The sequence below is a fragment of the Triplophysa dalaica genome, chromosome 12 (genome assembly GCF_015846415.1).
Source record: "Triplophysa dalaica isolate WHDGS20190420 chromosome 12, ASM1584641v1, whole genome shotgun sequence".
NCBI classification, from domain to species: Eukaryota; Metazoa; Chordata; class Actinopteri; order Cypriniformes; family Nemacheilidae; genus Triplophysa; species Triplophysa dalaica.
This window is the reverse complement of record NC_079553.1, coordinates 12,007,785-12,029,894: the sequence shown is the minus strand read 5'-3', so window position 1 is coordinate 12,029,894 and position 22,110 is coordinate 12,007,785. Positions and strand designations below refer to the sequence as shown.

Below are 22,110 nucleotides of genomic sequence, written 5' to 3'. Positions count from 1 at the left end.
GACTTCTGGGTTTTTATGTTTTTCTCCCCCACTGCTTACATAACCAAGCAAAAAAGAAAGAAACGGAACGGAACCGATTACATCTTTGTTTGAAAGTTTCACCCATTAGAGGAAGTTGTCAGACCTGCCGGTTTGGAGAGAGGCACGTGAATAGCTCATGTCAGGAATGTGAGATATACTGGCTTGTGATGACAATATAACAAACACATACGATAAATAAAACATACTACATACAATCAAATCATAACTTATATTTAATCAAAATAAATAAAGGTGCCACTGATCATTTTAATGACATCACAGACTGATTTGAGTCAACAATATGTCTCAGTTGTTAAAGACAGCAGACGTCACCGTCTATGCACACAGGGCTCAGTGTTTATCATGTTAGAATGTGGATAGATACATTGTGACACATGACCAAAAGCGTGCGGAAACATCAGCAGTGTTTGCTTGTGCCTAGCAGTAAAAGTGAAAGAATGTCTGCTGGGTGGATCTCTGAAGACACAGAGTTTCAGTCAGAGATAGAAACACCCAGTCGCCTCTCAGCCACACATGCAATCTGTGCTTCTGGAACATGAAGTCTCTTTACAGTCTGCTTCTTATACTTCTAACAATACACTCAGGTATGTGTTTTGATAAGAAACTAAATTGTTTAGATTTGTACATTAGTTGTCTGTTACTGATTTTACGGAGTATAGAGGACATTTGTAACAGGTGTGAAAATGCTTTTGTTATGTGTGTAAGAAATAAGAGAGTCTTGAATTAAGCTTTAGTGCTAAAGGATTAGGATGGTTTAAATAAATAAAATAGGTTTTAAGCTCAGCTTAGCCTTGCCGTGTATGTCTGTAAATATTTAACCGAGATGTAATGTGTGTCGTGTAAACATTCCCCTTCGACACCAACAGTTTTCAAGGACTGTAACATTTTTAAATGCTGTTTTCTGTAGTACATAGTGGAATGTTATTTAATGAATTGCACAATATAAATGATATAATTAACTGTAATAGAGACACATTTGTATTTTATATTTTGCTCTTTGGCAGTAAATACACTGAAGTGTTACATCTGCGGCTCCAAAACAACGAATGACGAGTGCAACATGAACTCTGAGGATTGTCAGGCTCCCTTCGACGCCTGCATGACTACTGTAGCCAAACTAGGTGAGCAAATGCTCAGGACAATTGAAACATTAGAAGACATTTATATCATTTTCTTACAGAACAGTAAACAAACAGGCAAATATTTGCCCAGACATAAGGGTGCCATTCAGTTCACTAGATAAGAGATATCAGCTTATCTTAGTTTCGTTTTGTAATGCTTTATTTTACTTGCCTCCTTTTAATTCCAGTTTGGCACCACTCCACACTAATTCGCTGTATTTCATACAAAAAGAAAGGACAATTGGGATTAAATTTAGTCTATTGTTCTAGACATGCACAAAGAAATCATTATAGACACTCCTTACATTACAAAACCAGCATCACAGATGAGTCATAATCCATGTTGAATGCAAAGTAACAAGGTGTGTAACTTTATAAAACACGTTGTAAAAACACAAGGCAGCAGATCTCCAAAAGAGGCAAGTTGGTGTCTTGAAGTGATACTTCACCCAAAAATGAAAATTCTGTCATGAATTACTCAACTCCAAGTTGTTCCAAACCTGTATGAATGTCTTTGTTCAGTAAAACACAAAGATATTTGGAAAAATGTCAGCAACTGACATACCTGGGACATCATTGACTACCATAGTAGGAAATGGAGTAATTCATTCCCTTTACAGTGATCCAAAAATGAAAGTACATCATAAACTCACCCTCTTGTCTTTTCAAACCTGTATGACATTCTTCTGCAGAACGCAAAAAATGATATTTAGAAGAATTTGGTAACCGAACAACACTGAACGCCATTGACTTCTATTGTTTGGACACAAAAGCAAAGCAAGTGAATGCCGTTGTTCGGTTACCAACATTCTTCAAAATATATGTTGTGTTCTGGGAAAGACTGAAAGACATACAGGTTGGACAAGAGATGATGATAAATGATATATATTTTATTTTTGGGTGAAATGTCTCTAAGCTAGTGGGTCAATCAACAAAATGAATTCATAAAAGCCTGAAAATAATGTCAACTGTTTCTGTCTTTTTAGGAGCTGTGAAAGGCATTGTAAAGACCTGCTCCAATTCGAAGGTCTGTACAGGAGCTGCATCTGTGGCCTCTATGGACAATAATGGAAACGGCGTTCAGATCTCCTGCTGCACCAGTCGCCTGTGCAACTACAGCGGAGCTGCGAGTATTAAAGCACAACGATGGCTGATGCTCCTGCCCCTGATCCTCTTATCCCTTCTTATCAGACAGCAAACATGAGGAGTTAAACACTGCTGGATGAATGACATCTAATTTTGGACTGAACAACTGTGTTCATATCTTTACAAAAACACCACAGAAACTACTGAGCCACTAATTATCATCTTTCTATTCTCCATGACTGCTTGAGTAACAAAAAGGTGCGTCTTTTTGATAAAACGTCAACATAAAACAAGTTGATATTAAATAAAATCTCAAATCTAAATGGATAAGAAATGTTTAAAGTCCATTCAAACTGATGTATTGAGTACAGGCTCTACACATCCGATCATGTGGGACTGAGCCAAGCAAAGTTAATGTTTACCTGAAAATTTCAGAAATTTGAAACAAGCAAGACGTGTACCAAATTATGACTTGGAGTAAAAAAAATGTTATTTAGTGTAAAAATGACTCGGGCATCTAGACTTCTAAATTATTCAACATTAAGTTGTCTGTACCATTAAGCTGTGCTTCCTCAAAATAACAAGAGAATAAAACTTTAAAATGAAGATTTTTTTAATAATAATATAAAATTTGTAAATTATATTTGTTTGTTTTGAATGTGTGGGAACTGATTAAAATGTTTTACTCATTTAGTCTTCACAGTTCTTCACAGACTGGTGTGTTGATTTTAAAACAACCCAAGAAGTGACTAACAAATCCAAATGATTTCATTTGAACATAGTCAAGGCAGAACACACAGATGCACCACAAAAAACACAATCCACCAACAAATAAAATGTGTTAGAATTTATTTATCAAGAACAGTGACGTAAAATAAATACATAGGACGCAAACATACACTTTTGTGCTGTATAAAGCATGTGCAATCTTCAACTAATGGTGATTCAGATCTTTTTAAACATTTGTTCAGCTCATTTTGTGATAACAATTCTGTAAACAGGCCAGCTCACCTTAACAGTTAACACAAAAACAAGGAAAGTCCTGATGACATTGTAGAAAACTGACAATAACTGTACAGCAGTCACTGCAACAGTGAAGAACTGGTGGCAACACAAAGAATCATTTGAGAGATGTTGAATTGTTATGGTGGATATACAATATCCATACTGTAAGGCCAGGTTTGACATACTTTAGAAAGTCCAGGTCTAAAAGTCTCTTCATTAGCTTTAGGGGTCTCCACTGACGATATGTCGAGTGAGTCTTTAGAGCAAGGCTTCTCCACTGAGCTCTATGCCGAGTTTAGTGCCTGTATCCGTCTGCACAAGCAGAGTGCTGGAGAACTGGCCCGCAGTGGTTGGCACAAACTGCACAGGGAGGTTGATGTAGTGCTGTGATCTAGTGAGGCACAAGATTCAAAAGGCATTAAAACATGCATTTTCATTTTGAAGGTGAACTACACCTGTAAAACAAGTTGCAGAGAACTAAGAACAAATACACATCCTTGTTTATTTCAGTTAGGATGAGATTGCTATATGTGTTAACATGCGTTCAACACTACAACTCACAGAAAAAGACTGCAGACAAATAAACGAACAATAAAATTATAGCCTGTGGCTGAGCTCACAGTCTGAGACATTCCGGACAATGATAAAGGATAGTCTATAAAGCCATATTTACAAGTAGTTATAGACAGAAATATAACAAGTACAAAAGAGAGAACATAACTCACCTTAATGAATAATTTGAATGCTTGATGTGGAAAGGCTCTTTAGGACTTATGAAATTTAGCTGCAAGTCAATTAGAAAAGCTCAAAGTAAGTCTCATGCCACACACATTTAGCAGCAGTGACATCACTCCATACATTAACATGCAACGACACAGTTATTCATAACCACACTCACAGGTAACGCGACCAGTCAGGACTGAAGGTGTTAGACCATAATATATTCATTGGTTTGTAGTTCTGAATGTAACAAAACCATACCATTATAAAGACAAACTGTCTGCTCACACTATGAAGGCCTTTAATTATGTTCCGTTTATGAACATTACAAAATGTAAATAACTCTCTTACTCGTGTTAAACAGCACCCAAACACTCAACAAACAGTGTTTAATAGTGCTCACATCCTTTAAAAAACTTTTTCCCGTCTGATGTATTGAAATGTGTTTTTTTCTATAGAAATGAGATTCTATTGATTTATTTTTATTTGCCCTTAAATGTCACATATTGCAAGTCAGTTAGTGTATTGTGTCTAATGCCGCCACAGGTTCTCACCTCGTGTACATTGGAGGAGTTATTTCTGAAGTTAACTTTCAGCGTGCTGGTGGTGCCCAAACGTGTGGCAGGAAACGTGTACAGACCCTGGGGTGCATACACACCCCTCTTTTGGGGATCAGTCTGGGACCTGAAGGTCATAACAATAGGAAGATGAAAATATTATCGTCATTACTATACCACACTGATCCTACAAAGCATTTGCCTTTAGAATTAGAAGGTACTATTATTACGTAGACCTGACTTTGCATGAACGACATTCTCTTGTTATGTAGAAAACACTGAAACGTCAGTGGAAAGCACATGTACCCTGTTTTTGAGCCTGCAGAATCCAGTCTCTTCCTGTTTTTCACAGTGACTTCGGTTTTCACAAGTGAGCAATTTTCTCTACCACCAGCTTCTTCACCTGCTTTTATCCCCTACAAACATAAATACACACAACTGTAAAGGACTTCTAGTCCTACTAAAAGCATTGCACACACACTTTTGGCATTGGTTTGCTATAATGCAAACTATAGAAAACCAATCTGAAAGAAATATTAATTTGTTGATAAACATACAGTGCCACAGAGCTGGAAGCGCACACGGCTCTTGTGCTGTGGTCTGGCTGCTGGATGACACTCCAAATCCCAAAACTGGGCATAATCCCCCCTGTCACGTGGCAAGAAAATGAAGGGCACCTAGATGAGGAAAAAAAAAGAAAATGTGAAAAATGATAATAGTATATCCAGTGTTAACTGAAAAATAATCCTAAGAAGTGTCTTATGCAGAAAGGATTGCAGAGACACACATGTAAAAAAGGTCTGCAGGAAATTTACAAATCCAAACAGGAAGTTTAGAAAATTGCATTCCTGGGACAGCAGCCAATTATATAGTTCCACAGAATTTCACAATTAACCAATCCCAACCAAGTATTGCAGACACCCCAGTTATAATGGAAATTGTCTGATAAGCACCTTCATCCTCTCTTGGATCCCCAGAGTCCCAGACACCTTCTCACATCTGAAGGCAGAGTATGTCGCACGATAAACATCCCCACTGCTGTCAACGCCCTGATCCAAGAGACAGAGAACAGCACAAACAAAATAAATAAACATGTGAAGACCAAGAGGTTTTATTTGTGCATAAATGCTCACGTCACACACCTTGACATATGGAGGAGCAAATGAAGAGAGGTACCACCTCACCTCCTCCCCATGATTCTCCACCTCCAGAGAACATTCTGCAATAGAGAAAATGGTTAGAGAGCGAAAGATGCATTTTCTTTCACACATAGCTCATGTCATAAAGCATCTTTACAGAGGAAAGGGGGCACACAAACCAAATCTGAAGTGGCTAAAAAATGTGAAAAGTGTATTTAAACAGACACAATGAATACTTAAAACCCTTGGATAAAAACATCTGGTAAATGCATAAAAAAAACATTCCTAAAATCTGTTAGTAATGACAATGACGTAGTTTAGAGTGGCTTTAGCTTACGTACATTTTACGCAAAACCAAAGCAGTATCAGACTCTAAATGAGTTACCTGATGACTCCCCAGAGGCAGTGGAAGGAAAGACAAGAGTTCGGTTCTTAATATCAACCTGAGGCTGGTTGCTGCCACTCTGGGGTTTCTGTCCTGGTACAGTGGGGGTCTCAGCCTGAGGTGGCAGCGGGCATAAAGATCGATCTACAGCACAGCTAGCAGCAGAGACATCCATGGCCAAATCCTGCCGGATCTGAACTTTAATGGACTGGAAAAAAAAGCAATAAAATAGATGTTAAGGACGAAATGAAATGTAGGTAGTGATTGATCCGTTACTTGAATCTGCAACAGTCCGTTAAAACATATTCCTTTCCGCATTACTTTGTATCATGTCTGAATAATAAAGGAAACGCATACCGTCTGCTGATTATCACATTGCACATAGATCTGTCCACTCCAGGGCAGCATACTGGACCTGCTTGCCAGGGATGGATTGGGACTGATGAGGATTTGCAAGTGGCTCCTGAAAAAATAAAATGGTTATAGTTTTTTTTGTGGAAACGTCAAGGTTCAGTACTGTACTTTTAAATAAGCTAAAAAAGCATTTAATTTAACGTGAATCTCATACTGGGGTTCAATGACTCCGTGCTGTGGGGTGACAGTCAGGCAGTGAGCGGGCCAGGACAGTTCAAAGCTCAGCTCTCTGTTTGAACGGTTCAGGATTTGCAGATGCTTGGTGTCAGCTACACCATCTACAAACAACCAATAAGAGAAATGATTTTAAACTGGATCCAATCGCACTGAGCCAAGAGCATTTGTGAATTAAACCACCACACTAGATATTCTACAGAGCATCTATCAATCAGTTTTTTGCTTTTAATGGATCACATTCCTGCAGTGAAATTAATCTTACTGATAGTGGGTGCGGTGAGGACCAGCTGATCAGGCTTGATGCTCCAGCTGTTCTCCAGCTTTGGCACCGGTTCTGATGGACTTAACGGCGGACCTTTGACTGGCAGCACGTCCAGGGAAACATTACTGATGTAACGGCCCGACGCCCCGAAACCACTGCATTGTGAACTACACATTAACTTCATAAGCACCGTGAAATGTGACAAACGTATGAACATCTTAATACACAACGCAGAAAAGTGTAGGACAAATACACAGTTTTGACACAAATGAACTAAAAAGTAAGTTCACTTTAATAATTTTTATAAAATATTGGCTAAGGATGTATACCTGTCTGATTCAGAAGTTTGCCGTTGTGAGGGTCTGACGGACTCGGTATGGTCGCTCTCTCCAGAATCTGACATCTCCATAGTTCCAAACAGACACAACATCACCTTGCTCATGTTGCCATAGAAAATCTGAGCTTCATTTGGCCTCTGAGGCAGATCATAGGCTGAAAGAAAAAAATCATTCTGAGCGTTCATTCTGTGCCGGCAATCTAGCACTGTTTTTATTTCTTGTTATTTCTATGCACAAAAAGGAGATCAAACAGTCTCCATACCAGCATATTGTCATTTTACCTTCCTGAACCTGCTCCTCTCCAAGAAACATTTCATCAAAGGGGATATTCTTCAATAAACTGTTTTCGGATAGCACTTTCCTCCCTGCTTCTGGTTTGATTTGTAGTAACCTTGAAAAAAGATGAAAATACAAGATTTCAAATCATGATTGAACTCAAGTAAACTTTCCATAAAAAAACAAATCCACATGATAACTATAAAAGAATAAAAAAACAAGGTATTTTTTGCTAACATGCTCATTTCCATTTAAATATAAACAGAACTAAATAGACTAATTGATCAAATATTAAGATCTTCATTAATCACTTACTTTCTGAACTGCTGTCGAGAGACTTCATCTCCACAGAAAAGGCACACGGTGGCGAGGAGAGCTGCACCAGACTGACAGAGAGCCTGCTCTCTACGTGAAGCCTTCATCGCTATTGTGATGACCTGTGGACACAGCCATGACAAAACATCCATACAAAACACACACACACACGGAATAAAACGTTCAATTCGCATTCCAGGTTGGCTTGCAGTTATTTTGCCACTATTAGATTTGTTTTGCTCCAAAATATTATGCGTGCAATTTCTGTGACACTAGCGTCAACACGTTTAACCAGCCCAAGTCTGTCAACAGAGTAGTCTTTAAGAAAAATTACCCCACTAAGGTGCTGTATCCACCAAGGCTGAAAACAGCAGGAGCTCGGCTGAAAACACCTCGGTGGACACAGCCCCTAATGGCTCACTTCACAGCAGCTCAGTTTTACTCAGAAAAACATTCTTTGGAAAAAAAACGGATTGCGGATGCCACAAGACAAGTTTAAACCAAAGAAAAAGGTGCACTTCTCACCTCCTGTGTTCTCTCTTTCAGGACAAACTGTGAAGGGGAGAGGCTGATGACGGTTGAGTCCATAACAGTTCGATTCTGAAGGTCACTATAGGGTACCGCTTTCACGAAGGCGGCACGTGAACCAGTGTTCCTCACGCACACACACAGCTTACTGACACGGCCGGTCTGCACTCCGCTCAGCGTGGCCACATAGCCATCAGAACGCTTCCTCAGCTCCTCCAGGATCACATTACTGGTGCCACCATAACCCGACAGAGGGATCTGAACACCATAATTCATGTTACGCAACTGTACACATTGATCTTGTGTCAAGGACCAGAATCTAGAAATGTCTATGGCACTTATCAGAAAATATCAATATTATTAATTCAGAACAATAGTAAAAGAATAAACAAAAGGCATTTCTATGTGAAGCTGAATGATAGCGACTATAAATCGGGTTTGTGTAGTGTAAACAAAGTCTTATGGATTAATAAACTCACTGTGAATTTGACCCCAGGCTGGGATGCCCGTGCAGCAGACTGCTTGATTTCCAGTTTGGCCAGCATGGATGCAACACGGGTTGGAGCGTAGAGCAGATGAACGGTGACATCCTCTTTGGGCTTGATTGACAGCTCTCGGTTACGTGTCAGGCGCTCATCTGGACCAAACGAGCTCTGCAGCTATAGGGTCGAGAAACACAGAAAGAGATGATTGAGAGAAACGTTATCATTATCATTAAACCGGTGTTGAGTTAATGCAGAAATCTGACCTGGAAACAGTCTTGGTCTTGACCCCTGATGAGAACCCTGAGGTGCTGTGATGTGGAGGGCGAGTTGTTTCTTAGGACCAGTTTCTGTTGCCTACACAAGACATAAGTTTTGTGAACCACATTCCTTTCAACTGTATTATTTCAAATACTGGATGTAGCACTATCTATGAACAACGGTTTATACTTACACAGCTCTGCCCAGAGTAACTCCTCCCCACGCCATGAATTGTTTGTTAGATAGAATGGGTGGGACTTCAGCCTGTTGTAATACAGCAGATGGGAATGCCAGCTTCCCAGAAACCCCCTGAAGCACCTCTCCTTTCACCATCACCTCATACTGCGGCCCACCAGGCAGAACTAGAATGATTAACATGCTGAAAAGAGAATTTAAATTACAAATATGAAATTTCTTTTTATTGAGTATTTTCTGATGTTTACAAGAAAATTTGACTATTTTATGTTTAACCTACAGCGATACATACCTCTCCCTTGGTTGCTGTGTGCCCTGGGCTGTGAATGAGACCACAACACTCTGTTCCTCTCCAGCTCTCAGAGTCAGTTCATCTGGCCTCACCGTGAAGCAGCCATCCCCATCAGCATTCTGTCGATCAGCCAGAAACACAAGGAAACATTTTGTCTGAATGGAAAGTAATGACTAAGATAGGTCACGTGGATTTAATGAAGAATTCAACTTAAAGTTCTTCTTATGAAGTAACGTTACTTTTAAGTAAAACTCCTGAGTTACCTTTAGTTTCAGCTGAACCTCAATGTTGCCCGCATTCTTCAATGGAAGAGTCTGCTTAGCTGTCTGACCCAAAGGAGCTTGAAGACACACCGTCTGTACAGAGTTTCATATATCAAACGAAAAAGAAGAGCAAAAAATATTCCCACCAAATTTCAAATAAAACAGTTTTTATTTGCAGACTTGATAAACAGGTCAAAATGCGCTGACAGACAAGATGCTTTCTATTTTTTCAGATCTCAAATACTGCAAAGAAAATGTATTTAGAAAAAGCTTTTTTTGTGATAACCCTCTTTTCTATCAGTTTTTATGTGCCTTGTCATGCTATAAGTTTCTCACATTTCTGTGGGATGACGTTGTCACTCCTTAGGTTTGATTTTATTGAAATTCTACGGACACTGGACTGGAATGAGCAAAGTACATCTAGACATGCTAATTAAATGAAAATGGTCTCTTAATTTTTCCGCAGCTGTATATGAGGAACACAAAGGTCAGATGCATCTCCGTTATGGACAAATGGTATGATCCATTACCTGCAAATCTTTGGGTGCGTGCACTCTGGGAGTGCCCGACCTCGCCTTCAGGGCTACACTCTGGATGACATGACTGGGGCCGGGACTGTCCACCTCAACATCAACCCTCGCACTATACTCATCAGCTGGCCCTAACTCCCCTGTAAAATATAGAATACTGTAAAGAATATTTGCAGATGTCTACTGTATAGAGAAAATTAAATTGATAAAAGCTTCTTAGCTTACAAAAACACCTTGTTTATGGGTTTGCTTGCATACCTGAATTAGGAATGTACTTCTGTGGAGCAGTGAAATTAACCCACACCAAGAAGCTTTCCTGATTCTAAGATGGATAAGAAAAACATAAAATGGTACAGTTCAATCAAAAATGACACTTGTCAATAGAAGTAAATGGGTGCCGGTGCTGTTCGGTTACCATCTTTCTTTTGCAGAACACAAAATATATTTTGAAGAAAGTCATACAGGTTTGAAATAAGTAAAATCATATAAATCATGACAGAATCTTCCTTCCTGGATAACCATCACTTCAAAAAAGCTCAAATTCTCTGTTATAAATGCAGTCTCAATCCACAAATGAAAACTGCATTACATCAGATAATCATTCACCTCGGCATAACTGGCATGCAGTACATGGTTTATTACTGAAGAAGTTGACAGCGAGGTCATGTTTGTGCCAGAATGAAGGGAAGCATCCGTGGTCATGGCAACCGGGCTCTTGGATAGACTAAAACAATGCCAAGCTGAGGCATTCTGCAGAAGATAGAGGTTCAAATATTAAGCAGTACAAACAAACAAAGTCAAGAACAAACATTTAGTTCTGCCAAATCTCTAACCAAAAACCATAGTCTAAACACATTTTTTACAAAACCAAGTTTGTGTGAGATCTCACTGACCGCACTGATAACTAGTCGGATTGGCACAGTGGCATGAGTCCTGTTGACCAGTTTGAGTGGCAAGGCCTTGGAACTGCCCACTGACAGATCGCCAAAGTCCAAACAGCCAGTCTTTCCAACATCCACCTATTTAAAGAAATATGTAGATAAAGCAACGGTGAGCTAAAACTTAAAACATTCAAAAATAATCCACCAACACACAATTAAACACAAGGTTCATATACAATGCTGTACATTTTTGGACCACACCTCTATGGCAGGGTTTTCAGCCACAGCGATCAGCGCGACTTTCTTGGAAAACACTTCAGCATGTGCCACATTTTCAGTCTCTGCTGACGCAGGCCAAGACGACACACTGAGAGTACACTGATACAGACCAGCCTTGGGAGCTATAAACAACACCTTCTGCTCCTCTGTACATTTGGGCCCAATAATAGTCTTGTTCTTAACTATCAGCCACTGGAATGGTAGAGACACAACCTGTGAGGAAATCAATTACAGTTATGCATTATATTTTAACGGAGTTTGTCCTGCATAAAAAATAGTGAAGAAATGGCTACCAATTTCTCCATTCCATCTTAGGACGACGTTTTACTTACCTTCTCTCCATCTATGGACAGGCTTGTGACGGAGATGGACACTTGTTGCCAGCGCTCAGAAGGGTTGAAAATGTTGAGTGACGTCTGAGAGGCAATGCCCACACAGCAGGAACTGGGAAACTTCAGCTCATTAGGTACAACCACTTGAGCTGAAGTGTGAGATGAAAAATATAAACTAGTTGTTCAAAGAGCTACTTATAGATGACCAGCATTATTATAGCAGTTGCAACTCTTTTAGGGGCATCTAACAGATTTACATTTATTTTACGAAACCACACTCACTTCTTAGGTCTGCAAAGTCCTGTGCGGCCCATGACCCAACGCTTGGTTGTCCGTAAGCCTTGCCAACTTGATACTGAGGAGGATGCTGACCAGTGTTCAGATAACCAGACTGAAGATTTAATGAACCATGTACATGCATATGACCACCAGGCATTTTATTTCCACCAGGCATTGTAGCGGATACTCCATAAAACCCAGACGGGCCTCCTAACTGATAGGACGGAGTGTGCAGAGATCCTTCTGAACTTAGATACTGCTGTGCCAGTTGAGGAGCAAAAAGAGAATGCCCTGTCAGAAGGTTCGGAACACCTGAGGGATGGTTTGTCAGGGCACCCTGTGTGCTATAGTTTGTACCCGCCCCATATGTCAAATCATCTGCGATACCAAAACGAGATCCAGATCCTAAGACGTGAGGCAACAGTTGGTGAGTCTCTGCAGAAGTGCCAGGTGGATGTTGAATGTTCAGCTTGCTTGAGTACCCAGAATCCCCTTGTGTGTGCAATCTCCGTCCGGGCTCAGAATGCAAGTTGCCTCTACCATATCCATTTCCACAGTCTTTGTGAAAGTCGCCATCGCTGTGCGATCTCAGATCTGAGGTCTTTTGGGTCAGACCTGGAATTTCAGCATGGGACAGAGGTTCTGGACTCTTTGATGAACTCAGAATTTTTCCATTTTCAAATGGCTCCACTGGAGGTGTTGGGCTTGCTCTGATAATGGTGGTGCTTAGGGCCATAGAGTGGTTTTTCTGGAGAGGCAGAGGAAAAGATTACAGCTAAGCTTTTGTGTACCATCCGGTTACGGTTACACACGTTTTGTGTTATGTAGACTTTATAGTATTGTACATACTCACAAGCAAACCTTAAAAGATTTACCACCATCACAGCTACAAACGATATGCCAGACAATCAAAAACTAAATTGGTCTGTTTTTAATGTAGCACTCACTTTATGGTGGTCAGGGGTTGGCATGCAAGAGTTCTCATTAATGGAGAGGTAAGTGAGTCTGCTGAGAGATGGGCTTGTACAAGGTGACTGAGGGGAAGATGGATCTCCAGCAGGGCTTCTCTGGTTCTTACCACTGCTGGGGGAGCAGGGAGACGTCTCCCTATTCCAGAAAAAATGGACCATGTCAGCAAGTACTGCATTAAACACTGCATTAAATCCAGTACAACTCAATGTGATTTAATTAAAGTGAATAATTTGCTGTTCTAAAAAGGATAAACTAATCCAGAGTTTATAAAACGTTCTTTTACGAGGCATTAGGGACTTTAATTTTCTTTACCAAAAAATTGAAATTTGTTAGAAACCGAGAATTTGAGATGAATTTGTTATTTTTCTGCAATTCTGTTAAATGATGTTAAGAAGCAAGTGTTTTACCCATAGGCACTTGGAATGGAGGTCTGGCTTGGACTGGAGTGGGTTAGAGGGGAGGTAGATGGTCTGAAATTGCAATGGCTGACCTCCGTGACACCGGGGACAATGCTCTCAGGTGAGCCTAAAAATTGAGAATTTTTTTTTTTTGCTGTTTGCACAATATTTATGCAAGACACCATTGTACTGTAATAAATACCACAAATGAACAATCAAGTTAAAAACTTTATTTAAAAAATAAGGACATAAGATTTTACCAAATTTTTCTTGGGTTGATTGTGAATCCTGCCGGTCAACAACTGCAGTCTTATCTTTTGAAACAGTTTGAGCAGCTCTGGGGCTTCTGGGTGACCGTGCCTGGTTTATGTTTGGTTTGTTTGTGCGTCCTGGTGTTGTTCTGTTTTTGACTGTGTTCGGAGAGGTCTTTAGTGATGATAGCTCTGAGCTGCCACTACCCCAAATGCCAGGTGAGGACTTTGGCACTAAAGCAGGAGCAGGAGCAGATGTGGAGCCATCACCTTTGAGAGACCCGCGGTTACTTGCAGCCGTTGTGCTTGATGTTTGTGGTCGAGCAGTTCCTATTTTAATCTTGGATTCAGGGATGGCCTTACTTGTAGAAAGAGGTGAAGGATCATTTTTGTTTTTCTCAAAGCCAGCTTTGGAATCAGCAGGTTTCAGCTTAGAGCATGAGGAAGGTAATGACGACTGCCCAGATCCTAAAGATCGCTTGGGTGGATGTGAACCGGCAATAGGTAAACTGCTTCCCTTGGGTCGTGGAATTGCACTTCGCTTGAAATCTGACCTTGCAGTCGGCAACACTCCATGAGCTTCTTCAGTTTGTTTGGATACATTCCCTGCCAAAACCTGACATTTCTTGCTCACCCGTTGCTCTTCCCTCACAGAACACTCTTCATGGGGATTGGTAGTTCCATTTTCCAGAGATGGCGACTGTTGTGGTGTTGGTTTGTGAGAACTGGCAAAGCTATCAGCCAGGTTGAGAATGTCCAAGCATGAGTGTGAGGCATCGCTATCACTACTGGATGCCTCTGCCCTCTTCAGATATTTCTCCATGTCAGGAGTGCTCAGATCTCCCAGCGATATGGTCTTCTGCAAGTCCTCCAGCAGACGGTTCTGATTTAAAGTTGGTACAGAACTCATATCCATGTCACCTATTACACGTTGCTGGGTTTTAGAGCGCTGTCTTTTGGACAGTTCCATGATCATTGCAGCAAGCTGGGCTGGATCTGAGCTAATGGAAGCATCAGCAATTGCAGAGGCTATTGTACTGATGCTAAGCAGAAGGTTGCAGCTGGAGTTAAACGATCCAGAGCTTGCGTTATCTTCATATTGTGCAGAGATCTAAAGCAAAATCAAATATCAACATGTCTAAATACATAACATCACTGGAAGAAAAGACACTATATGGTCACATTTCTGATGTTAAATACCTGAGAAAGGACTTCTTCAGTTGTTTGTGGTTGTACGTTACGCTCCAGTGGGTCTTCGGCTGGCTTGGGTTCAAGAGTTTCATCTAGATCATCTGTTGTTTTAAAGAAGAGTTAGTAAAACTCCACATATGTCCATAGAATGGACCAGAACTTAAAAGTGAGCTGAGCACACCTGGATGCAGCGTCTCATCAGCATCATTCTGCTGAACTGTCTCATTGTAGACTGAGCTTCCTCTAAAGAAAGAATCTGAGGGTTGAATTAATGCTATGGGTTCCCTCTTCTCAGGGGAAGTAATGACATATCCAAAAGAAGGCTGAAAGCAGATACAAATGTCAGAACTTCAGCCTAAATAGATCAGCTTACCAAAGTCAGATTTGTAAAGTATGTCAAACAGCAGAATATGAAGGTTTTCACATTCATGCATAGTAATACTTTTCAATTCATAACTTAGTGGAATGTTGTAAAAATTCCCAATTTTGTGATGAAGGACTGACCCTTTTTACATAGTCCTCCTCACTGCTGCCGAGACGACCCAGTGCTTCAGAGCGTCTCTGAAAAAACTCCCCCAATGATATGCGTAGATAACTTTGGTTAGCAGCTTCAAGGTCAGAGGATACCTGCGAAGCCCTCATAAGGATGTGGTTACTAGAGGGGACTTTCCAAGAGGTGTTTCCAAGCACTTCATTCACGTTAACAGCCTGAATCTGCTCTTCCTATGAGAACACATTTTGGGGTTAACGTTGGTTGTTGGTTGACTAAACTGCACATGGATTCATAAGAAATCACACCTGCATAAACTGGTGTTCCTTTTCAAACTCCTCTTGATCCTCAATTATCTTTTCCATGGCTTGATCTAAAAATTGACAACATATGCAGTAAAAAGCCATATTAAATCCTTAACAGAGGAGAGTGTCAAAACTTTTCACTTACCGCCGCCAAGGAAATCTTCAGCCTGAAACTGCATTACAACTTCCTCTGGGATCTTTGCCTCCACTTCTTTTTCAAATGAGGAGTAATACGCCAAATCAGTGACCCATTTTCCCTCTTCATTCTGGTAGACCACACTATGAGTATCGTTTGGCCCTGAGAAACAAATATCATTAGATTGTGACATGATAGATAGATATGGTTTCTTAATCCCATTGATTCACTCTCAATACAAATTTACAGTTGTTACCTTGCTGCAACTCAAGCTCCACATTTTCTGGTTGATGACTCCAAATATCATGAAATTTGTCATTCTCATTGAAGCTCTGGGAGAGGTACTTAGCATCCAGAGACTCTCTGAAATCATTACTGCTGGAGCTCTGCTGATCATTTAGAACTGGAGAATCCCCACAGGGGCCACCACGTTGTCCCAGGACACCAAGATCCACAGTTTGCCCCAGGTCAATCCCTTGTTCCAATTTATTCTTGGACTCATGAAGTACCTGGGAGAGGTGAAAACTGCTCTGGGTGCCCTGTAGGAAGGGACCGACTGAGGAAGAGGTATCCTGAGGGTTGTGACCAGCACCTTCCCTTAAGTACATGGAGTCCAGGTGACCTTCTGCAGGGTGATCCATTGCATCCTGTCAAGATTTACTATTGTTAACTTGTTGCTTTAGATTTACAAACAGACTATGCTGTTTGTGTCAACTGGATTTTGGGAATAAACTGCATTATAATTACTCACAAGAACCTCCTGTCTATCTAGACTCATGTTCCAGTTGACAGGAGATCGCCCAGAAGGTCCAGATGCCACAGCGGTTTGGCCAGCCCCCCCTGTGCCAACTGGACCAACACGGTCACCCATCTGAGAGATTCAAAAGTTGGTAAAATAATATAAAAAAGTTTACTACCAGCAACTTATAAACATAATACAAATGGCATTTAATGTTGGCAAATTAACAAAATCTAGACACATCTGTTTGGATGTAACGGTAAATATAGCAACTGCAGCCTTTGCTGCAAATGCAAAATATTTATACAAAAGGTTTAAATCTTGTAGTTTCCAATCATTCAAGGCTAGTATTCCCATTGTTCAAATACATATGCAACACACAGCAGGTAAGGGGAAAACCTCAACAGTTAATAATCTTTAGACTTAATCCATAACTAGATCATTACTCTTCCCCATGTAATATAAATTTTACCTGACTCTGCATGGTCATGCCCGATCTGCTTGGCAAAGACTGAAACTGATCATCAGCTCGGTTCTCTCCACTTCCTCCCACGATGCCCAAGCCACGTAGTACATCATAGGTGCTCTGACCACTTGGAGGCAAAGGAATGGTTGATACACCACCACTGTTCCCATCCTCCTCACTCCCACTACTCCCATCCCCTCCTCCTCCATCACCTGACACAACAGAAAACACAACAGTGACCCTCAATTGGGTCCAGAAAAACAGGGGAGGTGGCTGACTATGGGACACTAGTCAAAGTTGTCTCTACCTGCAATCGGGGAGTTGATGACCTGTCCCTCTGCTGAGCGACGGTGCTCTATGCCTGTCCTGGTATCAGTGTACCTGCTGCCAGTCTGAGACTCATCAGAGCTCCCTCCTTCCAACCCAGGTCGAAAATGAGGCCGGTGGCTTGCTCCCACCTGATCGCACATATATTTGAAAAACTTTATAGCATTTGCTTGCCAAACAGTAATTTTGGCCATTAAATTCAACAAAACCCTGGTTCAGAATGGGCAATACATTTACCATGAAACGCATAAATCTTAACTCATTTTGTTTCCCCATTGGCAGTTGTTACAAAAGTTAATTCTCAACAGGCTGTAGTAGGTCAAAAAGACTTAAACATATAACAAGAAGTTGCCTACCGGTTGTCTGGAGGTACTGGGGAGGAGAAATCTGGCTCTTCCCCGGTTTTGTGAAGCCTCCAGTTCATCCTCTGTGTCTTCATCACTGGCAGGACATGAATCCATACCTGTGGCCGCCAGTCGCACATCAGGCATGCGAAAGCCCCTCTGTAGAGGTGGAACCAAAAAAGCAAAAGTAGCTTCAACATGAAAGTAAAGACTAAAAATTGTTATAGTAAAATAAATTAACAAATACAAAGAAAGCCGTTAACACAGGACTAGAAATAGCTGCCCTGAGCTGTTATGAATGAGTCAACTGACTAATAGTCAAGTGTATGTATAGATCCAGTATACTTCTGTTATATGAATTCTAAAAAAAATTAATAAATCAGGATATTCAACAAGAAATAAAATATCCATATTGGTTGGAGGAGAATGGTTTGTTATCAAGCAAAAGGAAGGCTGTTTGTATGTATACATTTCAATAAAAGACTATAAGGATATAGATTTTCTACTTGCAGTGAAAAGCTGTGTTTGATAAGACAAGATGTAGGTATAGTTTATATGGTTAATTCCAATTTCACGCCGACTAAAATCCTGAGCAACTTAATGTCCGTACTTGGTCATAGTTATCATGAAAACTGAGTCTGTTCTTCTCTGCCTCACAGGAGTTGGGTTTTGAGGAACTGGAAGGCAACTCCTGTGACAGGAACAGATCATATGTTACAAAACAAAACACTAGGAAGTTCTGGTAAACAAACAGCAAGGGGAGGTGACTCACAACAGGGATTTCTTGTCCTTCTACTCGACCTCTCTGCATTGCAGGAGGCATCAGCTTTTTGAAGTACAGCTCCAATTCCTCATCCTGAAGCTGGTTCAGATCAATGTCATCATCTGAGACAGTAAATAAACAAAATATTCAAGTATTGTTTTTGCTGTTAACTTATTTGAGCCCTTATACAGTATATAGGGTCATGAGAATAAAATAAATTACTATTATCAACCTGTGACATCACTATTCATGCTGTCCAGAGACATCAGCATCTCATTGGCCAGAAAGCTGCCAATGCTGCCACTACACCTTTCACTGTCTGTGCCATGAGAATCTTCCTCTTCCTCAATCATAACAGGAAGCAATGTGGCCTAAAAAGAGCAGAAAAGAGAATAAGAGACAATGGCAGAGCTAAACGAGATAAAACATACAGCATAGAAAAAAAGAATGCACCTGAGCTGGCAATGTATCTTTGTCTCCAACATGAGAAAATGAGAAAAGACCAGTTGACAAGTCTAGTGAAAGATAAATGAAATCAGAATTAAAACCAATAATTTGTAAAGTCATGTAGAGAGAACACGCTGGCTGAAATTTAAGACAACAAGCACCAAAAAAAGTGATTACATACCATTGGGTCGAAGAAGAACAGAACCTGACGCAGGAGATGGACCCACGCCTTTGGGAGATGTTTTGGAAACATAACTAGACTGTGTTTCATCCAAATTGACATTCACTAGCAAATCTGAGAATCTATTGGCAGCAATGAAGTCGTCTACGTTATCGCTGTACAAGGAAAAAACGAATGAAGAAAAAGCAATACAAATTAGTTTGTATAAAAAGCCCCAAAAGAGAGTAGGTAAGAGGTTGACAAATGAGGATTCTATTCAAAGACCGATGCCAATATTTTGAGACCAAGGGGGCTGAAGGTTAAAAATCCCCTTAATACTACAGTCGTGTCCAAAAGTATTTGCAAAACACAAATCTTATGTCACTGCCAAGTTTGCTGCTTCTGTTTTTCTAGATTATTTTTTCCACGCGTTTCTATGGTATTGTGGAAATCAATGATAAGCTTTAAAGGTGATTATTGGCACAACAACATCCATCCATCCATCCATTTTCTACCGCTTATCCGAACTACCTCGGGTCACGGGGAGCCTGCGCCTATCTCAGGAGTCATCGGGCATCAAGGCAGGATACACCCTGGATGGAGTGCCAACCCATCGCAGGGCAGGCACAACAACATACTATACGCAAAGAGTCGATATTTACAGCGTTGGACCTTGCATTTCACAACCTCTGTAATTCGCTCTGGCATGCTGAATATTAACCTTCTGGGGCGGATCCTGACTGACGGTAAAAGTTTACTGCTTTATTAGTGCTCCGAGTTGATCACATTTGTGAGCTTCTGCTTATCCAATCGCTTTTTGAGGACTTACCACAGGTTCTCTATATTGGATTCACATCTTGGGAATAGATTTTTTTGCAATTTATTGAAAATACATCTGATCACTCTGCATAATATTATAAACAATGTGAATGAACGCCACAACAGCTTAAGCAGAAACTCTTGAAAAACACAACATTTATGTCACTGCCAATACTTTTTGCCACGACTGTATTTATATAATTACACAACAGAAAGACTGACAAAAAATAGTAAAATATATTAAATATAACGTAGTGTTCATTTAATATCAGAGCACAAAATTATTATTATTAGCCATTTTGGTAGTGATGCGCCTATAGCTGCCAAATGTGATTACTTTGGTAATGGGCCATCTGTCTGGACACTGTGGCACAAATAAACTATTCATAAAGTCCACATGAAAACTGTTTTGTTCCATTGCCAAAGTTTTGCACCGCTACAGATGGGAAATGGTCCAAACAATTATTAAAAAAATGTACACGTACGCATCTTCTTTGAGGCTGAGAGCAAATCTTTCCCCCACATCGTCTGATCCCTGGGAATGCATGAGTGAAATCTGCCCGTCTTCCAAATATGATGCTTGTACATCAGTTCCCCTGAAAAATAAGAAAAAAACTGATTCTGTCAGTAGCAACGTAACAATTGTAAGCAATAAATATGCCTTAAATTCAGTCTGCACAAAATAAATATAAATATATAAAAAGCACAGTAAACTGCCTAAAAATATGGCTAAACAATGTACTTTCTTTTGAAAAGAATATGTTTCACACGTTAACTCCCTGACCACCACTTCACACAAACAGGAAACCTTGTCAAATTAAATTTCTCACAACTGAACACATGCTGAAAATATTATGAGATTACACCCAGGGGTGTCCCACCTGTTGTCTATTGGTGGTCTAATTTTAGCCACAGTAGAGGCGGCCATGGGCATCCCAAACGTAGAGCCCAGTGTCACGTTGCCGAGAGTGGCACGGCCGCTGCTGCCCAGGGAGGCGTTGGAAAGGAAGCTGGGAAACGGCTCATCCTCAATGTTTTGGAAGTTCTGCATGTCTGCGTGACTCACAGGTCTTCACATGAGGCTTGAGCTACAAAAGAGGAATATTTTAGGTGCGATGAGTTAACTGACCCTAGCACGAGTTTCAAGGGGAACCAGTTATAAATAATTTGCTTAGTTGTGTACACTGACTGCATGAATTTTAAAATGTTCATATCAAACGATCTAAACAAGGCTGCAGCTTACTTTTTCCTTCAAGAGAGTAGGAGTAAGTTAAGCTAAAGTTTGGAAAAATATATGGTTATGCAAGACACTGCATTGGCAGACATTTCTTGTAATGTTTTGTACACCAAACTGGAGAAATATGAATCGCTTTCAGTAGCGTTGTGAAGCTAACTGAATCAATCTACAAACTCCAACACGGTCTATTGTTTTCTTTTAGCATGCTAGCGTAAACTCACTAAACAAACGACGTTAACCCCACCTTTGTCTCTATTTGCTTCTAACCACAACAACGGTGCATTTGTACTAAAAACCCTACACAAATAACGTTACTTTTTAGTGGGCTGTTAAATTTGTACGTGCAAATGAGAACAGCTGAACCAAGGCCAGGATTTCACACCCCTAAAACATGTTCCTCAAATACCTTAAAGACAAAAAACAACACTCACAAAATTCAATTTATAACAGAAGACACATATTTTCCCTTTAACGCGTCATTTCCTTGACCAGTTGTTGCCTGAACAGTTAACTGTGACACTTTGAGAAACTCTTGCGAAGATTTGCAACAGCTGAGAGGAGTCTATTTCGTTGAGAACTTACCAAGAGGAGAAACTCGGCATTTATGCTTTACAAACAGTTTAATCCGACAGCAAAATACAAATACAGCACTGATAATCCATAAAAACCCCGAACAAAGTTGCTGGTATAATGACCTCTTCGTTTCACGAGAACAACTTGTCGAAGTCTAATAATGAACTGAAGCCATTACAGGAGAATCCCGCCTCTGGGTTTCTCATCGTATGGGCGGGGCCTCGACATGGCGCTGCATTTGATTGGATCAAGCTGTCTGATTTAATTCACAGATTGGAGCAATCTCGCGTCAATCACGCTTTAGTGTTTTGAATGAAAGGTCTTTTTGTTTGA

General features: G+C 40.4%; 2 protein-coding genes across 3 annotated transcripts; one reads left to right on the top strand and one right to left on the bottom strand.

Moving 5' to 3' along the window:
- The first annotated feature begins 441 nt into the window (after positions 1 to 441).
- LOC130433082 (prostate stem cell antigen-like) lies at positions 442 to 2,938 on the top strand. Its single transcript, XM_056762769.1, has 3 exons — positions 442 to 626; positions 1,047 to 1,163; positions 2,150 to 2,938. Exons 1-3 carry the CDS (start codon positions 578 to 580, stop codon positions 2,365 to 2,367), a joined length of 384 nt encoding a protein of 127 aa, XP_056618747.1. The 5' UTR covers positions 442 to 577; the 3' UTR covers positions 2,368 to 2,938.
- Positions 2,939 to 3,081: 143 nt separating this feature from the next.
- Positions 3,082 to 21,956, bottom strand: cep192 (centrosomal protein 192). 2 transcript variants are annotated; one of them, XM_056762817.1, is made up of 48 exons: positions 21,787 to 21,956; positions 20,849 to 21,055; positions 20,453 to 20,563; positions 19,170 to 19,324; positions 18,995 to 19,056; positions 18,774 to 18,912; positions 18,551 to 18,663; positions 18,389 to 18,469; positions 17,791 to 17,937; positions 17,415 to 17,565; positions 17,114 to 17,319; positions 16,654 to 16,773; positions 16,159 to 16,549; positions 15,912 to 16,064; positions 15,770 to 15,834; positions 15,476 to 15,694; positions 15,153 to 15,294; positions 14,981 to 15,072; positions 13,790 to 14,891; positions 13,539 to 13,656; positions 13,107 to 13,266; positions 12,163 to 12,907; positions 11,881 to 12,029; positions 11,531 to 11,761; positions 11,282 to 11,407; positions 10,995 to 11,138; positions 10,647 to 10,710; positions 10,389 to 10,528; positions 9,859 to 9,951; positions 9,596 to 9,714; positions 9,302 to 9,487; positions 9,114 to 9,204; positions 8,845 to 9,024; positions 8,363 to 8,623; positions 7,838 to 7,959; positions 7,528 to 7,637; positions 7,238 to 7,400; positions 6,909 to 7,075; positions 6,624 to 6,747; positions 6,413 to 6,518; positions 6,056 to 6,263; positions 5,674 to 5,750; positions 5,485 to 5,580; positions 5,089 to 5,208; positions 4,838 to 4,947; positions 4,529 to 4,658; positions 3,980 to 4,038; positions 3,082 to 3,645 (listed from the first exon to the last, which is right to left on the bottom strand). In XM_056762817.1, exons 2-48 carry the CDS (start codon positions 21,016 to 21,018, stop codon positions 3,513 to 3,515), a joined length of 8,151 nt encoding a protein of 2,716 aa, XP_056618795.1. In that variant the 5' UTR covers positions 21,019 to 21,055; positions 21,787 to 21,956; the 3' UTR covers positions 3,082 to 3,512. The 2 variants fall into 2 exon arrangements, with proteins under 2 accessions (XP_056618795.1, XP_056618796.1); XM_056762818.1 differs by having other exon boundaries at positions 6,909 to 7,063.
- Positions 21,957 to 22,110: the final 154 nt, after the last annotated feature.